The sequence below is a fragment of the Dermacentor andersoni genome, chromosome 4 (genome assembly GCF_023375885.2).
Source record: "Dermacentor andersoni chromosome 4, qqDerAnde1_hic_scaffold, whole genome shotgun sequence".
NCBI lineage: Eukaryota > Metazoa > Arthropoda > Arachnida > Ixodida > Ixodidae > Dermacentor > Dermacentor andersoni.
In genome coordinates, this window is record NC_092817.1 from 24179556 (window position 1) to 24206031 (window position 26476).

The 26476-nt window shown below is 45.6% G+C and overlaps 1 protein-coding gene across 4 annotated transcripts in view; it reads right to left on the reverse strand.

The window, feature by feature from the left end:
• Positions 1 to 764: 764 nt before the first annotated feature.
• Positions 765 to 26476, reverse strand: part of LOC126535873 (scavenger receptor class B member 1-like) — a 102008-nt gene continuing 76296 nt past the window's right edge. For all 4 annotated transcript variants that reach the window (XM_055073517.2, XM_055073516.2, XM_050182719.3 and 1 more), the window contains exons 6-15: positions 23811 to 24113; positions 17718 to 17809; positions 17461 to 17510; positions 17078 to 17144; positions 14352 to 14521; positions 13190 to 13308; positions 12629 to 12702; positions 10364 to 10415; positions 6927 to 7063; positions 765 to 2569 (exon numbers count right to left, since the gene is read on the reverse strand). In XM_055073517.2, the coding sequence (XP_054929492.1) occupies positions 2368 to 2569; positions 6927 to 7063; positions 10364 to 10415; positions 12629 to 12702; positions 13190 to 13308; positions 14352 to 14521; positions 17078 to 17144; positions 17461 to 17510; positions 17718 to 17809; positions 23811 to 24113 (1266 nt within the window). In that variant the 3' untranslated portion in view covers positions 765 to 2367. The remainder of the gene's footprint in view (positions 2570 to 6926; positions 7064 to 10363; positions 10416 to 12628; positions 12703 to 13189; positions 13309 to 14351; positions 14522 to 17077; positions 17145 to 17460; positions 17511 to 17717; positions 17810 to 23810; positions 24114 to 26476) is intronic.

A 26476-nucleotide genomic window follows, 5' to 3' on the forward strand; every position in this document is an offset into this window, starting at 1 on the left:
AAATTACTAATGACTACAATATGAACAACATGTCTCACGACGGCTTGTAATGACCACAATTCATTACATGTCACTAAGAATGCTTAGTAGTGAGCAGTAATGACAGTAAAAGAAAGAACAGAAAGAGAAGAAGCAAAGAGAAAAAGGTGAATGATAAGAATAGGCTTTCGCCATTGACCTCGTAAGAGAGATCGTAAGAGACCCTGTAATTTTTCTTTTTCAAATGCGTGCGCAATAGTATAACATGCATGCCCTTCATAGAAGTGTTCAATGAGACAATGTTCAACAGGAAAACTAATTATGTATCAAGTTCCCACAATTGAACCCACGCATCACGAGTTATCGTCGCTTTCATCTCTCTCTCTTTAAGTTAGCTGTTCCCTTTCATATTGCTCGCGAGTGTACGTGGTCAGTTCCGCTCTAACTACCAAAGTGAACGCCCTTGCTCAGCGTATTTCTTCATCTGAGGCATTTTCACACTTCCCTTCCCTCTGACTCGCACCTTCACCCTTACTGCCCAAAAATATATGCTCCAACGAGACGCTCGTGGTCTAGTCCTCAGCGTTTCTGTTCCCTTCTACTGAATCTCTCTAGGAGGCGTCTTGCTCAGCAGGCGTCGGTCTGTGGCGGCTTTTGCAATTTGCGTCACTCAGACCTGAAGACTCCTGTGAGTTGTGTTAAGTGTTACAGCAGCCACACTCGTAGTACCTCACCCTTGGCGAACGTTCGGTTCAATATATAACTACCAACCACTTAGACACTCATTCAAAATGCCCATATGTTTATTAGTGTTACACGAACACAAAAATACAAAAATGCGACAAATGGTGCTGTCGAGTAAACCGCGACACAGTGTAAAGCTGTTCCGCCACTACAAGACCCAAGAAAACGCACAATGTTCAATGCAATGCGCTTTTATGCATGCCCGTGAGTCTATCGCTAAAAAATGCGAAGGTAACCCTTCTAGGTGCCCGAGAATGCCGTTTCTTGAACTATGAGCCCTCGATAAGTGGCGCTCGTTGGGAAGCACGACTCCAGTTTCACTGCAGGCGAACGCAGCGGTAGCACATTGGTGCTGGCACACACTGCTGACGAGGGCAGTGGCCTTCACGCTTCTAGAACAGTCAACGCACGTGGGCAGCAACATTTCAGGCTGTATCTTTCTATAAGCGCAAATGGTCTGTAGAAGTACTGGAACTTTGATCGCTTTGTTTTAGTGAAATACGATGGAGCACAAGGCACAGTATCATCGGCGGTAAATCGTCATTTTCATGACAACATGCGTACAATTAAATTATGTTCACAAACAGATGCCGATCAGATCTGCAGATTTCTGTCTGTAGCATTATCCAAGCCGTCAGGCAGTGTCCTTGCTTTACAATTTGAAGCATCACAGCGGCAAAGTTCGAATGATGTGACAAATGGCAGACAGTAACGTTATTTACGTAACAGGAAAACCTCAGAAGTTTTCATCAACCAGTATAGAAAAATACATTATCAAAAAGCGCGAGAAGAACACCGGTACTCAGAGTAGTCGTTTAGTTAGCAAAAATGTTAATTGCATAGAAATATCCGATGTATCTGCACAATTACATTACAACCACAGTATTTGGAGCAGACTCTTACAATATACATATGAGGCGAGATACAGTACATCACTCAATGCTTTCAGACATTTCGCCTTTGTTGATTTGTTACCGACCGGTAATTTTTGGTAGCCACACTCCTTTTGACAGTCAGACATCAACGAGTGAAGAACTAGCCGTCCAGTTATAACACTTCTGCACACACAAGATTCGCGAGATGGCACGGAAGCACGCATAGCGCGCAGATGTCGACGCATTCAACACTTAGAAGCACGCACACACACACGGCGCGCTCTACAGAGTGAGATGGTTCATATTGTAGCTAGTGTCCGTATTCGCTGTACAGTTAGCACAGACGAGAAATTTCACAGCACCAAAGCGCGCAGACCGGGCACGTGAGTGCGACGATCACAAGCGCTAAGAACACAGACACTCTGGCAAGGGGTCGAACCGGCGACCCTCAACGACCGCTTGGAGCAAGGCCTACAGGATTGCACGTTGTCCCTGCCGATGGTTCCTGCACTGACCGGTTATGACCCTGTATACGATCCGCTGCGTTGGCAATAGAGCCCAAGAGCTGCACTGCTCCATCCCATCACCCCCTTTCTCACGAAGGCACGACGCATCGCCTGAGGCGCCTGATGCTTGTGACGAAAAGCATCGTATACTATTCAGTCACAGGACACAAGAAACGTCGCACTTCAGTTTTGCAGATGCTCATCGAGTTTGAGCGCACTGGTGCCGATGCGTGTGGCCGCGCACATTTCGCACATCGCAGGCGCTAGACGGCAGTGGATTGCAAGAGCAGGGCGTCGGCCTCGGGCACGTCCTGAGCGAGCGCCGCCGGAACAGCGCCGTTCTTGACAAGGCCGTTGTTGTTGTCCCGGCTGGCGAGGAAGCTGCCGCCGTTGAGGTAGATGGACACCTTGTCCCTGGGAGCCTTGGATGGCTCCGAGACGACGCGCCGTCGACTTCGGCGGGACCTGCACCAGCGCACGCACGTTATCGCGTGTTACCATAACGGCACTCTTGGAATATATAGGGCGCTTCAGTTAACTCGTGCCAAGCTTTTAGAAATCCACGTGTGCGTTACGAGAATGAAACCAACTTAGTATTGTTCACCGTCACCTTCAGCAACTCAGTGTATTTTTACTATAAACTTAGGTGATTAACAATAATTAACCAATTTCTATAGTATTGCTTTAAGCGCAACATCTTCACTGCAATAGTTGTAAGGCCTACCTAGAAATTTCACAATTTCTTTACGTAATCATAGCTGCTGTGAGCTTAATTTTTTCGGGCTGCGAAGAAAGCGCTGGAGATTTGAAAAAAAGTACCACGTGACCTGGCGCTCACGCGCAGCGACAATATTGCCCTCAAACAAGCTACGGACGAATGATCGATGCTGCAGTGAACAATGCTAAGTTGGTTCGATTCTCGTAACGCGCAAATGTATTTTTTAAAGGCCTGGCACGAGTTAGCTGAAACACCGTGCATATACATTGTACTCTATATATGTAATAAGTTGCAGGATCATTATGGCGGAATCGGGACCGATTGCAGAAACAGCTGCGTGCATGTATAAATACTATATCATATGCTATGTGTCCGTTTTTTTCTTACCTCCTGCACCATAAATTGTTGACTTCCTCGCCTTTCCCTTTAGTGTCCCTTCTAACGTAAACACAGTTTAAATAACAAAACGCTAAAACTGAAGAAACTTGACGCTTTCTACCGTAAAAAAAAGAAAAAAAAAACTGGCGTTCATAAATTGGGGGAACGACGCAGATTTTCAGCGCTGTTGACATCATTTGTCTTCACTTATCCTGCCCTAAGTTTTTCCTTATGTCGTGATTTATACGTCGGCTTGATATCTTCATAACTTTATTCAAACGTAAGAAATCATGCCGTACAGCATGCACTACGGCATACTGTAAAATGTTTGCGACATACTTCATACTCTGCGCGAACCCTGGCATCATTCAAGATGTAGACGTGCTCGGCAAGGTACGCTGCAGTGACCACAGGATGGTAAGAACTCGAATTAGCCTAGACTTGAGGAGGGAACGAAAGAAACTGGTACACAAGAAGCCAATCAATGAGTTAGCGGTAAGAGGGAAACTAGAGGAATTCCGGATCAAACTACAGAACAGGTATTCGGCTTTAACTCAGGAAGAGGACCTTAGTGTTGAAGCAATGAACGACAATCTCATGGGCATCATTAAGGAGTGCGCAATAGAAGTCGGTGGTAACGCCGTTAGACAGGAAACCAGTAAGCTATCGCAGGAGCTATCGCAGGATCAAGAAACGCCAATGTATGAAAGCCTCTAATCCTACAGCTAGAATAGAACTGGCAGAACTTTCTAAGTTAATCAACAAGCGTAAGACAGCGGACATCAGGAACTATAATATGGATAGAATTGAACAGGCTCTCAGGAACGGAGGAAGCCTAAAAACAGTGAAGAAGAAACTAGGAATAGGCAAGAATCAGATGTGTGCGTTAAGAGACAAAGCCGGCAATATCGTTACTAATATGGACGAGATAGTCCAAGTGGCTGAGGAGTTCTATAGAGATTTATACAGTACCAGTGGCACCCACGACGATAGTGGAAGAGAGAATAGCCTAGAGGAATTCGAAATCCCACAGGTAACGCCAGAAGAAGTAAAGAAAGCCTTAGGAGCTATGCAAAGGGGGAAGGCAGCTGGGGAGGATCAGGTAACAGCAGATTTGTTGAAGGATGGTGGTCAGATTGTTCTAGAGAAACTGGCCACCCTGTATACGCAATGCCTCATAACCTCGAGCGTACCGGAATCTTGGAAGAACGCTAACATAATCCTAATCCATAAGAAAGGGGACGCCAAAGACTTGAAAAATTATAGACCGATCAGCTTACTGTCCGTTGCCTACAAAGTATTTACTAAGGTAATCGCAAATAGAATCAGGAACACCTTAGACTTCTGTCAACCAGGATTCCGGAAAGGCTACTCAACAATAGACCATATTCACACTATCAATCAAGTGATAGAGAAATGTGCAGAATATAACCAACCCTTATATATAGCTTTCATTGATTACGAGAAAGCGTTTGATTCAGTCGAAACCTCAGCAGTCATGGAGGCATTACGGAATCAGGGTGTAGACGAGCCATATGTAAAAATACTGGAAGATATCTATAGCGGCTCCACAGCCACCGTAGTCCTCCACAAAGAAAGCAACAAAATCCCTATAAAGAAAGGCGTCAGACAGGGAGATACGATATCTCCAATGCTATTCACAGCATGTTTACAGGAGGTATTCAGAGGCCTGGAGTGGGAAGAATTGGGGATAAAAGTTGATGGAGAATACCTTAGCAACTTGCGATTCGCTGATGATATTGCCTTGCTTAGTAACTCAGGAGACCAATTGCAATGCATTAATCTGCAGAAAACTAAAGTACTGTTTAACAGTCTCGGAAGAGAACAGCAGTTTACGATAGGTAGCGAAACACTGGAAGTGGTAAGGGAATACATCTACTTAGGGCAGGTAGTGACCACGGATCCGGATCATGAGACTGAAATAACCAGAAGAATAAGAATGGGTTGGGGTGCGTTTGGCAGGCATTCTCAAATCATGAACAGTAGGTTGCCACTATCCCTCAAAAGGAAAGTGTACAACAGCTGTGTGTTACCAGTACTCACATATGAGGCAGAAACCTGGAGGCTTACGAAAAGGGTTCTGCTGAAATTGAGAACGACGCAACGAGCTATGGAAAGAAGAATGATGGGTGTAACGTTAAGGGATAAGAAAAGAGCAGATTGGGTGAGGCAACAAACGCGGGTAAACGACATCTTAGTTGAAATCAAGAAAAAGAAATGGGCATGGGCCGGACATGTAATGAGGAGGGAAGATAACCGATGGTCACTAAGAGCTACGGACTGGATTCCAAGAGAAGGGAAGCGTAGCAGGGGGCGGCAGAGAGTTAGGTGGGCAGATGACATTAAGACGTTTGCAGGGACAACATGGCCACAATTAGTACATGACCGGGGTAGTTGGAGAAGTATGGGAGAGGCCTTTGCCCTGCAGTGGGCGTAACTAGGCTGATGATGATGATGGCTGTTTATCGTTGCAGCAGGCATTGACCTTAAAACGGAAATTTAACTCATTCAGCTGTAACCGAAGTTCACCGCACTTACATACAGCAGGCAAAGGGCGCATCCGCTTGCTCACATTACCGCTGACAACCGATTTATGGACTGAGTTTTATGTGCATGGAGAGTCTAACCTCCTCCATACTTACTTTCTGGGTCTGGACCACTTCCCAAGACACGACAAAATTTCGGCACCCATGGCATTACCTGTACACTGAGTGCCGTAGTTGGTCGTCTTACAAAGCCACAACAGCAACCGAAGGTCAGACAAGAACGGCAACTGGGTTTTGATGAGTGTAACGTCGCATCTTAAACAACCATAAAGGAAAATATCTGGCAATGCCAGATAGCACGTCTCACATCAGAAGTGGCAAGAAGATCAACAGTTACCAAAGGAAAATGAAAAAGAAAATGCAGAAAAAAAGGACCGATGCCACCTTCGAATCTCCGACGTCACAGACTGGCGCCGACGACTGGTCAAGTATATATATTTACGTATGATTCATTAGTAAATATTCAACATAGCAACTGTATCATGGCTAATAACAGCGAACTGAAAACGAAGACGAGGGTAGGCATAGTACACAACACAGACGTCTACGCCTTCCTCCATTTTCAGTACGCTGTTATTAACCATGAACCAATATACGAACCCGCCCAGTTTTTTCACTTACTATAGCAATTTTAACTGAGAAACTACATTTGAAAAGTGTTGTAGGCTCTTCCTGCAGTAAAATGAAAGCGAAATAGGGGAATATGTATCAAGTGAATGTTCCTGCGGATCTAGTGGTTTATAGGCATTCGAAATGAACGGAAGAACGTGCGAAACGTTTATTTACGTCCGACGTTTCGGCCAGGGGCCGGCCTTCGCCAGGAAATGCCAGGTATTGGCAACACCAGTCAGGTATCCCCTGACGAAGGCCGGACACGGCCGAAACGTCGGAATATATATATATATATATATATATATATATATATATATATGGGCACTTTGACCGTTCGTCAATTCTGTAGCGATTTCGCCCGCTAACAATTCTCATTCGTTTCTGCCAAATACAGTGAAGAAGTTCTAAACAGAGCAACCTATCGTTAGTCCAATTTAACTAGAAGTTGACTTTCGTGTCCCATCAAGTGATTTTCTGTCGCTCGAGCTTTTCAGGGAACGCATGACTACTCTTTTCGGTGCCTTCGAAACATAACATTTGTACTCGCCTTAGCAAGGAGATGAAGGAGACCAACAGCAGGATGACGGAGGCCACCAGAAGAAATATGGCGGTGCATCGAACCAGTATCGGAGCCAGCACCGCCACTCGTATTCTGGTCAAGGTGTGCTCCTGTGCTTCAGCGACCTACGCAACAGAGCGTCACTCATCGTGTAGTGGTCTCAGAAGTCATTGAGCCACCTTACAAAAATCGTCATCATCACCACCACAATACCATAATCATCATCGACAACAACACTGCATATTTCTATATTAAGTGTCCTGTACACGACGAAGGCCACGTATTCCCAAATATCTCGAATTGCTCCTGCAGTGGCCAAAGCGAACTCATTAAGGCAGCAATTCCATTGCTTCAACTAACCGTCTGCCGTTTTCGGCTGCGTTTCCCCTAAATTGAGCCCATTATGTGCTGAAATGAGGAAAATCTCGAATTTTATGCGCCAGGACCACAACAGGATTATGAGTGTTGCCATTAAGAGAGAGGCTCCGAAATAATTTTGACCACCTAAGGTTCTTTAACGGGCACCTAAATCTAAGTACACGAGGGTTTTTGCATTTCGCTTCCATCGTAATGCGGCCGCCGCGGCCAGGATTGAAATGGCATGCTCGATCCCATTATGCAGCAAACCAATCAATACAGCAAACGACATCAAATTTGATGTGGTTTGCTGCGTTCTAGCGAAAAAGCTAAAATCTAGTGACTCTCGGCAGCGAACTCTTGATTTAAGATGTCATTATGAGTATTGTTGAAAACTGCACATTTTCAAAAAACATAACTATCAAGTTTACAACTATAACTCATCAATGAAAAACAATATCGCAATTCTGTATATTGCATCTAATAGTACGTATAAAACGGACAAATTTGTGGTATTATACATGGCTTTCAAGTACACCAATAATACGTGAGTAGTTATTTTGCAAAACCTTTGTAAATATTGTGATCAATTCACGTAAGATATAAATTGATATATCAAATTTTTCCGCTTTGGATGTTCTGACAGATGCAATTTACGGAACTGGGTTATCTGTTCTTGGTGCAGAGCTACAAATTTGTAAACTTCGATTTTCAATTTCTTTTCATACTCAATTTTTGGAAGTTCGCTAAAAAATTCAACTACTTAATAGAAATTCCGCTTACAACAGTCACTATACTTTAGGTTTCTCTATCAACTGCAACCAACTTCACTAAAATCGGCCAAGCTAGGTTTATCTCAGAAAAGCAATTCTGCGTTTTACATGCACTAGAATAGAGGAGCTCGGGGCCGCGCTAAAGCTTCCTCTTAATACCAAATATAATCCAGCCGCGTTTGATTTTGGTAATTGGTAACACAAACAAAGCGACAGGTCCTGACGGCATACCCACTCGCGTGCTGAAAGAAAGAATGTGCCAGCTCTCTTAGCCATCTTCTCGCAATGTATATGACGTCATTATCTGAGGAAATCATGCCATACGAATAGAAATTTGTGATGCGTGTTTTGAGCTCGACTAAGGATTGCGGTAGTGGGGGTGCGTAAACAAGGTCCTTAACGCGTCGAGCTCAAAAAACGCATCAGTGCTGCAATGCAGACAATTGACAGGACTGTATGCTACAAAATGTGTGGAATGAGCTAGATTATCGTCTGGACGTGTGTCGTGTCACCAAAGGGGCACACATTGAACATTTGTAGAGGGTGTATAAACTTGGCGAGTTGGTGGTTCTCCTCATACATTTTTCATGTGTGTACGTGTAATACTTTTGAAAATACAGCCTTTTCAAAAAGAATGAATCATTTATGCTAGCCCTGTATAATGCACAGGCTTGAGCATTTAAAAATTCCCGCCGACCTAATGAACTGGTTAATTAACTACTTCGTAAATCGCAGACCGATAACAGTCGTAAATGGATGTCGCTCATCATCTGTTCCAGTCACGCCCGTAGTGCCACAGGGGTCCGCGGTTCTGGGCCCGTTATTACTTCTTATTTTTGTTAACGATATTGCTAAAAACATACAGTCGAACTTGCAATTGCACGCAGATGAGTGTGTCGTTTACCACTCGATAAACAATCCAAGTGACAGCAAACTTCCTTCGAGACGACCTTAATTAAATTTAGAACTGGTGCGCCACTTGGTTCATGACACTAAATGAATCAAAATGCGGTTACGTGTGCTTTTCTAGTAAGAAAGCTGACGTCTCCCATTCTTACAAGCTAAATAACTCGACCATATCGATCGTAAAAGTGGGCAAGTACATCGGCATTCACTTCAAAGCGATCTCACTTGGCAGGATCACAGTGCAGAGATTGCCGCGAAAGCGAATAACACACTAACGTTCTTGGCTCGAAACTTTCACCCCTGTTCTCCGGCAACCAAGAAGTTATTATACACCATACACGTAAGGCCTATTCTTGAGTATACGCATGCACAATATGGGACCCTCATCAGAACAACCTTAAACATACCCTACAGCACGTACAAAATCGAGCGGCGCGCTTTATCACTTGGAGCTATTGCAGGTCTATAGTGGCGTCACAGAAATGAAAAGGCGCCTACAGCGCTTTCGACGTTAGGTTAACGCCAGCGCTGCTTGCGTCTAAAATTTTTTCATAAGATCTTTTACAACAATACTGGCATTAAAAAATCAATATACATGCTTAACCTGCATTACATATGCCATCGCCGTAAACATACATTAAAAGTAAAGCCAGTGAAGGCAAAGAACAAACTTGTGTAAGTATATTTTTCTTTTTAATAAATGGAATGCTCCGACTGAGGACACCGTTTCTAAAACGTCGAATTGAGCATTTTTCTATGAACTGCTTGGCATGTGATCAGTTCGTGTGTTCTGATGTTACTTTTTTTTAGCGTTTGCCCGCCTGCAGTATATATGTATGAGAGTGTACATGTGCGTAAATGTGTATATATATTTATGCATGAGCATGTATGTGTATTTATATATGTACATTCCTTTGTAGAGAGTTATGCTGCCTGCACTGCGTTATTGGCACAGTGTTCTTTTTGTTATGTAACCTTATTTATTATGGGGTTACATTTGTATTATCCCCACACCACCCCAACCCCCACTGTAATGCTCTTTGAGCGAATGTGGGATTTATGATAAATAAATAAATAAATAAATAATTAAATAAATAAATAAATAAATAAATAAATAAATAAATTCCTACTGCAGTCTTCTCTTTCTTTTACACCCAGATACATTCTCTCCACTCTTGTGGAACTCTACAGGCCACGGAATTGCGCTTATACGACAAATATAGGCCTCGGTCCCGACTGCATTTAATGGTGGCCTGAGAGAGCACTGGCCAATATTTTTCTTTGTTTTACTCGAAAAACTCTTACTTTTGACGTCATGTGCGCACGCTGCCTCAGACCAATATGCAATGAGCTTTGTTGGTAACAGTACATTTCTTTACATGTACTCACCACTTCTTGCCAAAACAGTGGAAGGACCGTGTAGCCCAGTTCAGAGGAAGACCTTGAAATGAAAAGAAAAGGAGCGAGAGGAAGCGGCTCTACGTTGTAACTTTTGCTCGAATAAAACAGTGGAAGAGCTGCTCCTCATATCCAGGTGCAGGCTAAGACTTCAGCGTCGCGCTGTTAGCTCTTGGTTATAATCTAAACTCGTTCACCTGATTAGCAGTGTAATTGCACAGTTCGCTAAAATTTGCTTGCGAAGATTTGGCAGCATAGACAGTTGCAAATTAGGCAACCTTGTTGACTGCCACTCTATGTCAGTGTTGGCGCTTGATCTTGCATCCAGTACGACGAAATCGTTTTCCAGCAGTAGCATACGAGCGTAAAAGTAGTGCTTAACAAATAATTACAGTTTCGCAGGCTATTGAACCTACTGTGATCAAAACACTGCGACGCACCACTGCGAAACGAGTGTAGAAACGTGATATTGCGAAGAAACGTTGCACGATTAGCGAGGTTTGCCACTGTGAAGTGCATGGTGCAACAATGTAAGTTACGTTCTATGGGGAGAACTGGGAACCTTTCTAAGCCCTTTCACGTGCTCCTGTCTTATTGCAGAGAGCAATACAAATCACGCACTTAAGTAGGCTTGCGATGCTGTACGACCGCGTGATCAACGAGAGATCCACCAATACTTCCGCGCATGAAGCGTTCATATATTTTGGCACACAGTCCGGCGCCGGCCGTCTGGAAACCAAGGCCACTTCAATAATAATTAAAAAATGCGGCAGAACTCGTCTCACGACGACTGTCGACGGTAATGCGTTAGCATTGTCAAGATAGCGACACAACGTATTGCCGCCATCGAAACGAGTTATGTATGAGGCGCGCACTGCAGCGGGACTTCCCTTTCGCGTTTCTCGAAGAACACTCGGCGCCATTTAGGGCCGCAACCGCGTAGCATGCGCGTGGCCTCCGAAATGCGTGGCGCGCCGGTGCGTGCGAACGCTGCGAAACGCGACAAGCGGCAACCGGGCTCCTCTCTCGCGCTTCTTTCTGAACTCGCTGCTCCATCTAGTGGCACTGCAGACAAGTCGGCGCGTGGCGTCCGAGACGAGAGGCGTGACGCGCCGGTGCGTGCGAACGCTGCGAAACGCGACAAGCGGCAACCGGGCTCCTCTCTCGCGCTTCTTTCTGAACTCGCTGCTCCATCTAGTGGCACTGCAGACAAGTCGGCGCGTGGCGTCCGAGACGAGAGGCGTGACGCGCCGGTGCGTGCGAACGTCGAGAATTGTTCCCTCGCTTGTGTCGCACACTCAGTGGCGCATACTTAGTGACCCAAGTTGGCGAGAGGTTCATTTAAGAGTGGCGCATGCTTAGTGCGTTCATGGCGTAGCTCGCTAAAGAGTTTGCGGGAAAGGCTTTCATTGAAAAGCGGCACATACCCAGTGCATTTGTGGCGCAGCCTTGCTAAAGCATCGGTGAAATTTAGGGCAAATTACCAGTGGCACATGTATACAGTGACCCAAGTTGGCGTCAAAGACGTTCACTTAAGAGCGGCACACACCTTCTAGAACACACACAGTGACCCAAGTTAGCATCAAAGAGGTTCATTGAAGACCCTCACAGACCGAGTGACACATACCCAGTGCTCCAAGTCGGTACCTGCCTAGTCCCGCATCTACAGTGGCCCATTTCGGCGTGAAATAGGTTCGTTGAAGAGTGGCACGCATGTATACATTGCCACGTACTGCAGTGACCCAAGCTGCACCGATGGTTGGTTTCGAACCTTGTTTCCCCTGTTTCTGCCTGATGCGCTACCCATTCGACCCCGGACTACCCAGTGACCACGGCAGGCGTGAAAACAGTTAGATACAAACATGGATAGATAGAGGGCCCCTGGAAAGTGCGTGACGTACTCCAATAATGCTAGCGCTATAAAAAAGAAAGAAAGAGGCTATTAACTTGGCGCATGTTCGCATTTCTTCCATGTGATTAGCGGGGAAATGTAATCAATGTCTACATGCATACACAATACACGAAGTGTTGATGTCTGCTCTTTAAAGATATACGTTATTGAGACAAAAATGATCAAGTAGATCACCAGACAAGTCTGACTCCATTTACCCCACTACATGAACATGCGAACTGCAAGTTAAGAAAATTACCCGCGTAATAATAACACCATCGCGTTTCTTCGTTTCGCTTCCCGATCTATTGCGATAATGTCTGGATGCGTACAGCGAACACAGTTGAGCAAGAAGGAGGTCTCACCAGAAGCCTGGAATGTCCTTTATTAATACGTTGAGCTGAAGTCGAACTCTGCCAGAAATCGACGCTCCCGTGGTCTAAACAAGGATGAAATAGTGTAGTATAGGGTGAGTTGGCGAGATGTTTTGCAAATACATAATAACATAAATTGCTGCGTAGAAAAAAAACCAGCAGTCATGTTAACTAAAGAGGATAGAATAATAATTGTCCGCATGGAAAACTTCCCTATTAAATAAAATGAAAAAAAGTACATGCCGTCACTGCTGTCTTAATAGAGTAAGATCGCACATTAAACTTATGTTTAAGGTCACTGACATGGCCTTCCACATAAGATCAGATAAACATGGCAGGACAATCGCCAAACGAGGATATCCGACCTCCATCAAAGTCACACCGCAGGTCACCGTAAAGGCGTGCTTCCACCCTGAATCTTATTATTCGTCGTGCACTTTGCTAACTGCTTCTATATTATCAGCATCATTTCATTTTCTTCGTTTACTGCTGCCGTGTACGTTAACACCTTTACATGTTGAAACAAGTGAGACCGGAGAGAGAGACAGTTACCGGTTCACTGTCGATGTAGAACAGGTGCTGCTCCTCGTCGGGATACAATCCATCGACGCCCTTGTAGAGGGAAGAGCTCCCGTAGAGGAAGTGAGGCAACGACATGACGACCGGCACTCCTGCAAGGGGTGGCAAACGGAAACGAATAACCTTTATGGTTGTGCCTCAGTCATGATTGACACAACCACGACGACAACTCTGCGTCTCCGCTAATGTGCCCGCTGTCTACGTATTTCAGCTTGATTATTCTGTCGTATCTTTGTAGAGATAGGACGACCCATCTCTTTCTTTCTTTTACGCGCCGGAACCACAATACGATTATGAGGCATGCCGTAGTGGAAGGCACCGCATTAATTTTTTTACCAGCTGCAGTTCTTTCAGGTGCACTTAACGAAAGTGCACGAGCGTGCATGCATTTCACCGCGGCTGTGATCGAAGCCGCGTCCTCGAGATCAGCATCGCAACGCCGCAGCCGCAAGTGTGTTATGATGGTGTCCCAGCTGTGCTCCCATAAAATATTCTGTCGACGGTTATGTAGTTTCGGCTCTACATTCAGAACGTGGAGCTGTCGATACGAGCGTTCTATTTCCGTCAAGGTGTGCGTACTCGAAACGCAAATGAATCTGCGGGCCGAGACGCAGAACATTGGACAGTATACCTTTGGAACGCTTTCATATCCGTGGGCGCGCAATGCGGTTACTGTTGCGCGTCTGAGAATGAAGTACACCCCTGCAACAACTCCAAACAACACAGAGATTCACAGGAAGATGGAGGCTAGCTCCCGTATTGTCAAACGATCCTCGACTCGAAGCTATTCGTCCTATCCACCGAGCTGAGCAAAGCGCTGCCCCTTGACTGATGAAGACCCTACACGTTTCAAGAATTGCCGTGGAGGATCATAAAGTGCAGCGACCACTTAGGTCGAGGAGTGGCGCTGCTATCTACTTTTTCGAGTCGAGATGGAGCGTTTAGTGGAAGGTGCGTTTTAGAATACGGAGGTAAGTAATCAATAGTGGTAGGCCTGAAACATCCCTTGTTTGACCAAAATCGATCACTGTAACAACTGTCCCTCGCAAGCGCGGAAAGTGAGCATGCGTTCAAACTTATATCGTGACTTTCTTGAGTGAATTCACGTAAGGGTGCGTGAACTATTTCCGCTCACCGTCCTGCAAGGGACCGAGGTCGGCGAGTCCCGAAGGCAAGTCCTTGCGGGCAGCGTTGTAGCAGGCGTTCTCGGGCAACCTCTTGTTGAAGACGTCCGACGTGACGGCGAACCGCCGCGTGCCCAGACCACCGACCTTGGAGTCGGCCACGTGGTGAAGTTCGAAAGTCCTGCGTGATCGAGCGAGCGGGTGCCTCTGGTGACTGACTAAGCGGAAGCGAGCGTAAAATAATAAAGCCAGTGAGCCATGTGGGGATATATGTAAGGAACGCAGCATTAAGGCACAAGGAAACAGATACCGGTGAATGTTACTAGATCCTCATGAAATTTTCGGTTGGACTACCAAAAAGAAGAGCCCAAGAGAAGTGTGACGTCTGCATTGAAATCAACATCTCTCTATAGGCCATTAGTGCACAGGGAACATTTCAGTCACAGCCTACGGTATTGCGAAAATTATTTTCTTCAGCTCGACATATGCCGAGCCTATTCGACCAAACGTGGAGGGGCATGTAGATCATTCCACTGTGGTGCGAAATATGTGCTTCGGTCAAAATATATGTGCTGAAAACCAGTTTTAGCTTAACTATGTATCTAGTTTAAGGGCTCAGCTTTCGCTTCTGATGAATTAGCTCCCCGTTTGTCTGCACATAAATACACGCGGTTGTTTGCGTCTTCACTGCAGTTAATACTTTTTGAATGGACACTATATGTAAAGAGAAACGCTGAATCAGTTTAGATTGGTAAAGTATTCCTGAAAAATTCTACTTTAGTTAATCTCGCGGCAATAGGTTTATTGTAAGAAGAACAAATGCAAACCAAAGTTTCATTCTTGAATTTCGTGTATCTTTTCGCACTTCGGCCATTGTGGTTCAGTAAAAGTGTTTGAAACTTCATAAGTGCAGTGTGTGGATCTCTTGGAATACAATGTAGTGCATCTTTAGCGATGAAAATTCAACAAAGCCCAAGCAGATGGCATCAAAGTCCATGACGTCATGGTGAGCTGATGCGGGAATTTCAAGGTGGCGTCACCACCCGTCTTATCTCCTTGCGTCTCTTCTGGCTTACCAAGCGTGTTCACGCGGTAAGAGTAAGGTATTTGGTATTGTGGAAGGGTAATTTACTAACACAGCTCAAACCATGTCTCTGACGAACCAAATATATTTGCAAGGGCTGGTATAGTGTTTGTTACGAAACGAAAAGTGGATTTCTTTTTTTCGCCGGAAGCACAAATGGGGAGGATATATCTGCTATGAATAAAAACCAAACGTAAACTTTTGCAGGATTACAGCTCACTTGTTTTATTGTACTACATCATTGTACCATTGCAGTACAGCACTCAGTTTTATGCTTCAAACAACCGTTCTTCTTTTATTTTAATATGCTCGTGACAAAGCCTATCGCATGCAATGCCACACGGTTATACGGACCCAACTGACGCGTGCCCTCCAGCTGCTCCACGATCCCCACCAGTTTTATGAAATATATATTGCCTGTCTCTGCGGGAACTTTGCCCTTTCAGAACGCCCATCACTTTCCACTTGTATGGATAACAGGCTGCCGCAGCTGTGCTGCGTTTTCATTTTGCTTGAGCGCTTGCGCATTTTGCACACGCTGCAAATATTATCGCAAAATCAAAAATGTGAAATAAAAATACGAGTATTCCACTGAAAAAAGTTGTGCGGGAGCGCGCGTAGCTTCTTTTTTTTCTTTTACAACTTTCCTTGATCGCTCAAGAAGCGGCCGCAGTCGTCCCTCCTCAACTGACTCAAGTGGCCCGGAATCTATTTCTCGTCACGTGTGACGAATATGGAGTCTAAGCAAACATAACATGCTCTCAATATAAACTCTTTGTCTCGATAAGAAGCTCATTTGTTCATTGTTATTGTCATTTGTTCACTTTTACTGTTGTCGCCACGAGCCAAGAAAGTCCCGCAGTTTCGAGATCAAGTCGCGCTGCAAGTGCGGTGCGTCCTTCAGTGATGACTAACGACTGCGGCCACATGAGACATGTTGCAAGTCCCCAGGAACATTGCACATAGAACACATCAGTGAGTCTGACAATTGAATTTACCTGCACCTCGCGCGCAACGAAAGCGTTTCTGATATATTCTTGAAAGCTATACAGGTTTTAGTGAGACTTTATGAATAGCATTAGTCCATGTATGCGTGTCCGTACGCCACACCATGTCGTGGGTGTATGTACAATCCTTGCTTCTCGTGTTTTGTTTTGTAGCGCGTATATTGTGCTTTTAACCCTACAGCTAGAGTAGCAGGACAAAACCATCAGCCAAGCAAACATCTCAAGATCTATCTTTGAAGTCGGAATTTCTCATATCTTGCTGTTCAAATGTATTCACTCACATATACCACCGTCATTATTAACCAACTACTGCCGTCAGAGGTTTGACATCGAGGTTAAGACACTTCGTTGGCGCTTTAGAGTTGGGTCATGGTGCGCGTCTAACTCATAGTTAATCCAGGAGAGACATTGGGGAAGAGGGATGCGATCTGTTCGACATCCACGACAACCTACATATTTCACAATGAGACGACACAATTGACAAAAGCGTGTAACCGAATGCTGCATCTGGGAGAAACAATGCAATGGGATTGGTGCTGGAGGTAAATGATCCGCTCAGACATGAGTTTGATCCCACGCGAGTTTTATGGTATGACAGGTGTTCTTGCTGTGGAATAAAAGTTCCAGGCGTTGATAAGATACTTACCGCTTTAAGTCAGGAATGAACACAGTCTCGGACGAAGACGTCGAGAGAGGAGGGCGCACGTTGCCAACTGTAAAAAATAAAGCCGATGGATTTGTTAAGTTGCATAACAACTGCGCACCCACTTCTGTATAGAGGCAGTTGACACCTATAGCATCCCAAGGGGTCGCACATGTGGAAACGTTAATGCATATACCTCCGCGCTTTTGAAACAATTGCTTAGTTACCACTAGCAACCATGCACACTTCACATTTTGTCATCGCCTATACGAACATGTTTAGTCGTTTGTAACAGAATTCGTCATCGTAGCTGACATGAAAAATGGTAGGTAAATGGTGACGTGAAAATATTTAAAAATAAAAAAAAGAAACGAAGATGTACTCACACGATCCACGAACTTTGTCGCACACCTCGTCTTCCCAGATACCGAGTTGCCTGTTTTAATGGGATAATAAACCAAGTCACACCCTAATTTGTAGGGGCACACCTGAAGCATTTGTACTCAGCTTTATTCGGTTAGAACAAAATAGCTTTCGTTGGCTCAAAGAATTAGCAGGTAAAGTAGCTGAAATATCGTCACGCAATTACAAGCATGCAGGCAAAATGGTGGTCACAACAGTGCCCATCCGTTTGTGGACTTGCCTTTTTCCGTTTATGGAGTCCAAGTGGTTTATCCGACAAATGTCGCCCTCTCCTGTATACATCGTTAGAAGTTCGTGAAACGTGTCATTGCGCTGAAAGAAGGAAAAACCCCTCATAAGTTATATGAAACCGGACAAGCCGCCTCGTCGCAAAAATACACAGAAAAGATGTCCAGGGAAAACACGGGGAAGGCGGGAGATGGAAATTCAAGACGATGAGCAAAACGAAAACAAGGTGAAAGCAGGAGCCAACGTTTCGACAAGCGGACTTGTCGAAACGTTGGCTCCTGCTTTCCCCTTGTTCTCGTTTTACTCATCGTAAAGAAAAGATGTGGCGGTTACTCTGTTCGTTGATTAACGGATTTATAACTTGGGTACAACTTTCCTTAGGCCTTGGCCATAAAGATGAAAGGGTGAAGGGTATTGGCTGTGAGGAGTAAGGGTAATAATTTTCGTGAGCGAAACCACTCATCCATGCAAGAACCCTAAGCTCTCCTAGAACACTTCCTAGATACCACGAAAATGTGGAATGCGAGGCCACGAACGGAGCTCTGTATGTTGCCAGTAACACGCAGAAGGCTTACTCGTATATTACAGTTGACGACAGGAAGCTCCGTATTCAAATACTTGTGAAATGTGCACCGACTAAACCGTTTTGAGTGAAATTTAATGCTGTTTGTCAAGATAAAATCTATTGTGACTGTACAGAGTGAAATTATAACTTAAGGGCTCCACGTTATGGTCAAAAATGACGAAAATAAAAATAAGAACCTACATAAATGAAAACGTCACTTTTACATTTCTCTCACTTCGGCACAACAGTTATTGCACTTGGTACTGCATTTACGAAACACTTCTTGTACAGAATAAAACGTGTCTCCAGTCCGCAGTGTTCTTGTGGCCATCCAGACGAAGATGTGCATCATCTTCTTCTCGAGTGCTCGAAATACGATACACAAAGAACGGTACTGCAAGCTAATTTGTTTATATTAGACAGAAGACCATTCACTCTAAAAAAGATACTTGGCCCATGGCCAACTGCGGGCCTTCAAAAAAGAGCGCTTCTTGCTCTGAAAAAGTTTTTAGAGGACACCAACATTTTGGGAAAATATTAAGTATTGGATGATCCGAATACGCTAAATGAGTAACATAAACGTTGTTCGTGGTTCATAGTTGGTTTATGTGGTGATCGCAACTTTTACGCAATATGTATAATTCTGTCCTGTACTTGGAGTGTATTACAAGTGTTGTTGTGTGTTTTGGCTGTTCAAAACATGGGACTTTATATATGCGTACGTGGACTGAACTAATGCACAGAACTTTGCGACTCATGTACTGTTGGACTGTATATTTTTTATTGAACCGGTGTTCTACTGAGTGCTATATTTAGTGTCGCTATTCTCCCTTTTTGCGCAAATTTGTTTCGTCTGCCAAGTGACAAGGAGTAGCCGGTGCCATAACATAAAGGCGCCAACCTCTCCTAACATTCACTTCAATAAAAAAAAAAAAATTGCACTTTTGTTAACTGCAACGATTTGAGCGTCCAAGGTGACATGCCTGAGATATTGTGACAAACATGCTAATGAGGCTGCTTTATCATTGCAGAACTAATTTCATAATGCATCTCAACTTAATATTCCTCCTTAGTTTACGTTTAAGCAACGCAATTTAATTTTGGGAAGGAAAATAACAGATCGAATTGGCGTACACTGCAAAAGCTGTCACACTGCTCAGACTGTGCGCAAAGCTTGTGTCAAGTTTCGGCATATTAAAGAGGGCCGAGGCGCAACGCGCACAGTAAAACTTTTTGCACTCCTAAGGGTGCCTGGTTTGTCCCATGGGCGACACCCTAGCCATTAAGGGGCTTAGATCAGATCGCTATCGAGACAAGTGAGGTTTCCTTTTCTGGGGGCTTTTTGTGATAAGCAAATATGCTGGTAACGGCGACATATAGCACGAAAACACCATGAAATAAATCTAATAACTATCGCGGTCATATTCTCGTATCAGATATGTCGATGCATACCAGGTGGTCAGAATTATAGGTGTAGTCTCGCTGTCGTGCAGATAAAAAGAAAAGAAACGAAAGAAAGAAAAGGATTTACAGCCTTGCGTTTGAGAATGCTAGCCATAGGAGTAAACAGTGTCCTCAAGGGTGCAGAAATTTTTACTTTGTGCATTTCTGGCGTATTTTGCGCATGGAGTCGCCCAGTGCCGGCGCGTCATTTTGGGGCCTCAAATGACTATGCGTCATGTTACGAACACTGAACCTGCAGTAACATCAGCGTGGTGTGAAATAGAATCACCCGAGACGTGTCGACTCAGGCCGACGCAACGCCGTAAGTACGCTGGAAAGAGCTGTTCGCATGGCTGCTGCACTACGCCTTCGCGTAAGTCAACAGCACCGCTTCTCTCAGCGCTGAATGGGGACAATCTTGCGTGTTTCAATTTAGTTGCTGTAGGTAGAGCACATGCGCCCTTTTGCGCTTTGGTCCTTATGCACGATTGGGCACAGCAGGTGTAGGTATTGCATTTACGTTGTACGAGACCGTACACGACATCACAGCTGTTGAACTATTACGAAGGATAGCCATGAGGAACTGTGGTTGTCTATTTTGAAAACGCATCGAAGCATCTCTTTGCTTCGCTCGACGATTATTAAGTCGACGTGTAGCTGTTGATCCGTGAGACCGTCTCGCAGAAAAACCCGGGAAGCTATATATTCCTGCACCGAGAGCGTAATTGCAGGGCGCATTCGTGGTTTTTATTCGATCGAGGCCCACGTCACGCGTGAGAGAAACTTAGCGTAGCCAGAAAAAAAAAAAAAAATCAAACTCTGCTCGCGAGGTTTTGAACAGAGCGCGTCCATCAGCCATCTCTGTCTGTCTGTGCTGTTTTTGCACGGAGCGCTCGCGCAAAGCAAGGGCTAAACCCACGTGGCGAGGACATCCCGGCGAAAGGCGCTGCACGCACTCGAGCTGATTGAAAACAAACGCACGTGATCGAACTGATCTGAACACACACCTAACTCTTCTGCCTCCGGGACGAGCGTTCATGCTAGGAGGCCGAAAACAACGCCAACATTCCTACTGTATGTAACTAGATGCGATGCTCTTTGAATTTCTAGAGATGTGGATGCGTGTCTGACAGCGTGACACATCTGAACATCAATCGCTCTCACTCTAGTGGTGTATGAGCGAACTCACCTCATTCTGTAACGCCTTCGATTGGGCCCTGAAGGGACGGACGGACGGACGGACGGACGGACGGACGACCGACCGACCGACCGACCGACCGACCGACCGACCGACCGACCGACACAACATATATCTGCAGCTTCAAAATGCCAAAGGGCTCACTCTGGATTTACCAGTGCATGTGGCCGAGGGTTCTATGGTAGTGTAAAAGATCTCAAGAGAACCCATCTCATGATGACTGCCGACAACCGACAATGACTGTGGAGACACGCGGCATTACCATTGCCAAAGCGCATCATGAATGAGCCGGGCTTATCTCTCGCGTTCTCCTCTGGACACGCTGCGCTACGTTCGCAGGACATCCATTTCCGTTTGCCTCGCATCCGAGACGCGCGGCGTGCCCGGTGCGTGCTTACACTTTAGAATGAACCCCTCACTCGCCGTGGGTATTCGTGGCGCAGCGCTGAAGCGTCGGGCTGCAAGGCTTTACAGGACCGGTGTGACATGAGTTCGATTCCGCCTAGCAATGCTAAAATTTTTGAATCGCTTCTTTCTCATTGAAGAGTTGTGTAAAGAGGTTAAATATATATACAGACCCCAAGTTACTTCAGTATTTAAAGAACGCTATTCGCATTGAAGCCAGCGCGTCAGTCAGCTGTTAGCCTTTCGTTCTCGAGCAGCTTATAGAGCACAGTTTTTTTTTTTTTTGCCCGTTCCTGCGGCAAGCGTCAGTGTCGGCAGTCCCTCGTAATTGAGCGAACGAGCGCAGCGAAGGATGAAAGACCGAACGCGGAGCGCAGCGGTGGATGAAAGGCGGCGATAGCGAAGAGAGCGCTAGGAGGAAAGCGGAGGAGGAGGGTATGGCGAAACCGTGAGAAGAAAAGCGTAGTGCCGCGCAAGATGGGCTCCGAGGCGATGATGGCTCCGAGATGGCGACAAACTAGCGCGCGTCGTCTGTTCACCTGTTCACCGACAAACGCCACCGATACCACACAGGGAAACAAAGCGCTCCATGAGCGGAGATCTGTCTGCGGCGGCTGCTGTGAATCGCGCCCATGCGTCCCCCACGCGCTGCTTCTCGCAATCTGCCGATTAGCGAGGCAGTCGCGCCACACTTCGCTCCGTTTGCAACGTGCCGCACGAGACAGATTGCTGCCCCAGCAAGTGTGTAGCAAAATGAAAATTCGTATAGAGCTGCGCTGAAATTTCTCATTAGGGAGTATTGTAATCGTTGGTCATGTTTTTTAGCAGATTTACGAAACAATGTCGATAAATGTCCTGTTCTACGTCGCCTCGTCTCCCACTCGGGCTCTCTTCCAAGATCGAGCTGGTTCAATGCTTGGCCTTGGACTAACGCTATCCCTGGGACTGACAAGCCATTGGCAACATAACGTAGCCAGCGAGCGCTAAACCTTACGATCTGTGCGAACAGGGACGATCGTAGTGCTATGGATGCCCCAAGCACTAAAAAACAAGAAGAAGTTTGTTCGCGCAGAACTCTTGCGATGAATGCACATATTGTTTTTAACGACCTAACGGGCTTCGAGACCACGTCTATTCATGAGAGACGTGGTGTCAAGGTGGCATCTGAAGGAATAATAATTGATGTAAGAACTCATGTCTCTTGCGCTGCATGAGCGTATTTCTGTATCATGATTTCTGTAATTCAAGGAGCGTTGTTCATAGCTACAAAACAGAAAACAATTACGCATCACAACAGCAAAGTAAGTCTCGTTTGTAAACTGGATGGTGGGATTTCTAAGGGATATTGCTTATCAATGAACACAATGGCAATAGAGTCAGCTAAATCCTTCAACTCACCTCTTCATAAGCAGTCCAAATCATTTTCCTGGCAAACGAAGCAGCAGTTTCACGATAAGCTGGAACCTCGAATATTTAAAGAAGCTGTTTTCGCCCTCGTATGGTGCAATACGTAAGCATCCCCACAAAATGCATCTGCTAATTTTGGCTCACATTCCTGCCTAATGAACGTATTGCTTCGTGGAGTTTAATGTATATCAGAACAATTTTCCACCTGGCAACTTGAATATGTACTTAAATATAAGTAGACAGCTATTTTTGAACAGCGCCTCCGCGGGAACGCCGTTGCCACGGCCGATGATCGAATGTGTAAGGCAGTTCTGTGCCGATCGGAGAACACTGCGACTCTCATTTATCCTGCCAGGACGACCGACGTGAGCCGCTTCAATGCATAAAACAGTGGTTTCTTAAAGAGTAACTGGAACGCGTCTCGTCGGCCACATTGAAAATTAATATATTGAAACTGGTGCCGTCCAGAGAAATCGTTCCAAGTGGATACGCCGTGCGAACTCAGCACCTATAATTCGTAGATTGAAATACCGGGCATAAATTAATTAAAAGGTTAATTAGCGTAACTATGCGAATTACTCAATTGGACATTTTGATTTCTCGTGGAAGTAATGGCCGCCTCATCGAGTAATATAGATCAAGGGTTAAAATTATGCTATCTGCCATAGGCAATATTTTAAAAATTTTGGTGCAGCTAAAAAAAAAACGCCCTGTATATATGCATATATATATATATATATATATTGCCTTTCTGAACGCCAAGGGACGCTTGTCGGAGTGTTAAGCGCCGAGCAGTGACCCTGAGCGTTGCCCGAAGCCCAATCTCAGAAATCCTCGTGCCTGCCGCGTTCGAGCGCGACTCTTGCCTCGCGATAAGTGTTTCGAAGCGTCATGGCGAATCTGAATTGCGTGCCTCCAATTTCGCTTCTTCGGCTCACTATAGGCTACCTGCTTTGGCGCTACTGTGGACTGTGGAAAGTGCAAGGTGCATCGCGGCGCGGAATAGCAGCTGTGCGCTGCTCGTCAGGTGCACCGCGCGTTAGCGAGAGGAAGCGCAGACGCCGTACCCCGGCCATGTAGGCGAAGCGTCCGGCCGCGTCCTGAGGCTGGTTCTTGAGCGTGTCGACCAGCGTGCGGTAGCCCTTGCGGAAGACGCTGACGATGTCGATGCCGCCAGCACCGCCGGCCGCGTTGCCGTCGGCGCCTCCGCGCGCAACGGCGGCGAGCATCATGAGCACGTCCGGGTAGCCTTCGAAGCTGAGCTCTCGCACGCTGCGCGTCAGGTACAGCTCCTGGCTCAGGCTGGACAGCAGCATGCGTCCCACGGAGCGCAGGAGAAGGCTCTGGCCGCTCAGGAGGTGCTGCGTTGCCTGCGATGGAGAGATGTATGCGCTGACCTCAATTAACATATATTGCGCAAGAATGCGTTTAGCATGCTTTGAGAGGCGGGTATCTGTGGCAGTACGTTGCACGATGTGTTATGGGCGGCATTCCCGTTACCACAGTGCCTTACTCGTGCGCGGGAGCTAACCGGTACTTCTAGCGCCACTTCCTCGAGCACCAGTTGGGAACCCCGTGCAGCGTCTGCGACCGCCTCTGGATCCAGACGCCGCAGGCACAGCGCCTCAAACGACAGCGCCGGCATCTTCGACCATAGGCACCCCGTCCCAAGTCTGAACAACAGCGTTTGAAAAAGCTAGCCGTCTCGAGCAAAGACTGCGAGAACGCACCCCTAACCATCAGTACCACCTTGTGGTATTTAGCGCTGTGTTAGACTGCAGAATCTTCGGGATCGGCCTACGAAAATGGTTAGGTAGTCCCAAGAATTCGCGGTTAGTTAAAGAATGTTAAACGCATTAGAAACTGGTGGTGAGGAAAAGCATGATAACAGTCTAACTATGGGATTCATTAGAAAAAGGTCAGGGATTGGCGCTACAACTTGAAAAACGCGTGCTGTAACTTCAAGAATAACTGCCCAGACACAGGAAAAGATTCCCTGGCACTCTCTGGGATAATTTCAGAAAGATGCACCTGTGCGCTCGTCACTCGTTTCCTATTCAAATCTGAGTGTGTTCGGCGGAAGAACAAGACAAACAGAACCATATTTGCTAACTTGTTGACGTTAACGATATGTGGCACCAAATGACCAAGGCAGATAACACTATCGTCCGGCAGGTCAATGCAAGATAAACAGCGCATTGCCTGCTCTCATTCACAATTTTTGTTCTTCTTGAATATTGTGCAATCTATTGTTCTAATACTAACTAATGTGCTTATTTTCAAGCTAGCAATAACGCTAGTTTACTAGCTTATACAACATAAAGAAAACGGAGTGCACTTATGTTTAGGTGCAGCCGAGTGATTCCACTCAGCAGGCAAATACTGTACAATTATAAGACGAGTGACTGTATCTGCGACAAGGCACAGGCACCAGATGTTTATAAAAGATGGCACACGGACACTGAAAGATGTGACGATGCGTTCCGCATATCAACAGTATGCAATTCTTGGCCGGATCATGAAACAAGCTATATATATATATATATATATATATATATATATATATATATATATATATATATATATATATATATATATATATATATATATACCGTATTTTCGCGATTCTAAGCACCCCCCCTATTTGTTAGGAAGAGCGCGTAACCAAGGCCGCCAAACGCGCATGCTCACTTTGGAATCATTGCTCGACGGACTTGCAGGCACGCGATCGATGCTTCTGTTGGACGCGTTTCGCGGCCATCTAACTCCGGAGGTAAAGACAAAGCTTCGGAACATCAACAACAATGTGGTTGTGATTCCGGGTGGTATGACGCCAGTGCTGCAACCCCTCGACGTTTCAGTCAACAAGCCCTTCAAAGTCAATCTTCGACAGGAGTACGAAGAGTGGGTGCGAAACCCAGACCGGAAGAAGACGCCGACGGAAAAGCTGCAGAAAGCGTCCCCTTCAACCATCGCAAAGTGGATTTCGGACGCGTGGAAGAGGGTCAAGTGGACGTTGTGGTCAAATCATTTAAGCAGAGTTCGATCACAAACAACTTCGATGGAACGGAAAGCGACCTGCTGTGGGATACCGAGAGCAGCGGTTCAAGTGGTGCGACGAACTAGAGTAGCAGTGATAGTGACTGAGAATCCTACACAAGCGGTGGGTTCATTGTCTGCACCAATTTTTCTTTTGAATGTTTGCAAAATAATATGTTATTTCTCGCACCCATCTCGTCGTGATGTCGCAGCGAAAAGAGGGAGGGGGGGGGTCATTCTAGATTTTTCGAATCTAAGCACCCCCCCCTCACTTTGGCCATCGCGATCGTGAGAAAAAGGGGGTGCTTAGAATCGAGTAAATACGGTATATATATTATAATTCTTGTCCTTGAGTTGAATTATTCCAAGAGGCGGACATTTCTAGCACGAGAAAACGAAACACATATTCAGATAATTAAATATAATAACTAATTAACGTCTTAATTACATTACGGCACAAATCGCAATTCCCGAATTTTATCAGGTGAGCTTGCAAGACATCTCCACTTGAAATGAATTTTCAGGATGACACCAGTTTCGAGATATTTCCCAAAGAGTGGAACGAAATACTTGGGCGTTCCAGTTGATTTCGTGCCTCAATGCATAAAACAGCGTTTTGTTGTAAGAAAGTTGTAACAAAAAGTGGAACAACAGTGCATTTTTATGGCGAGCTTGATGGCGCATATCTCGAAAC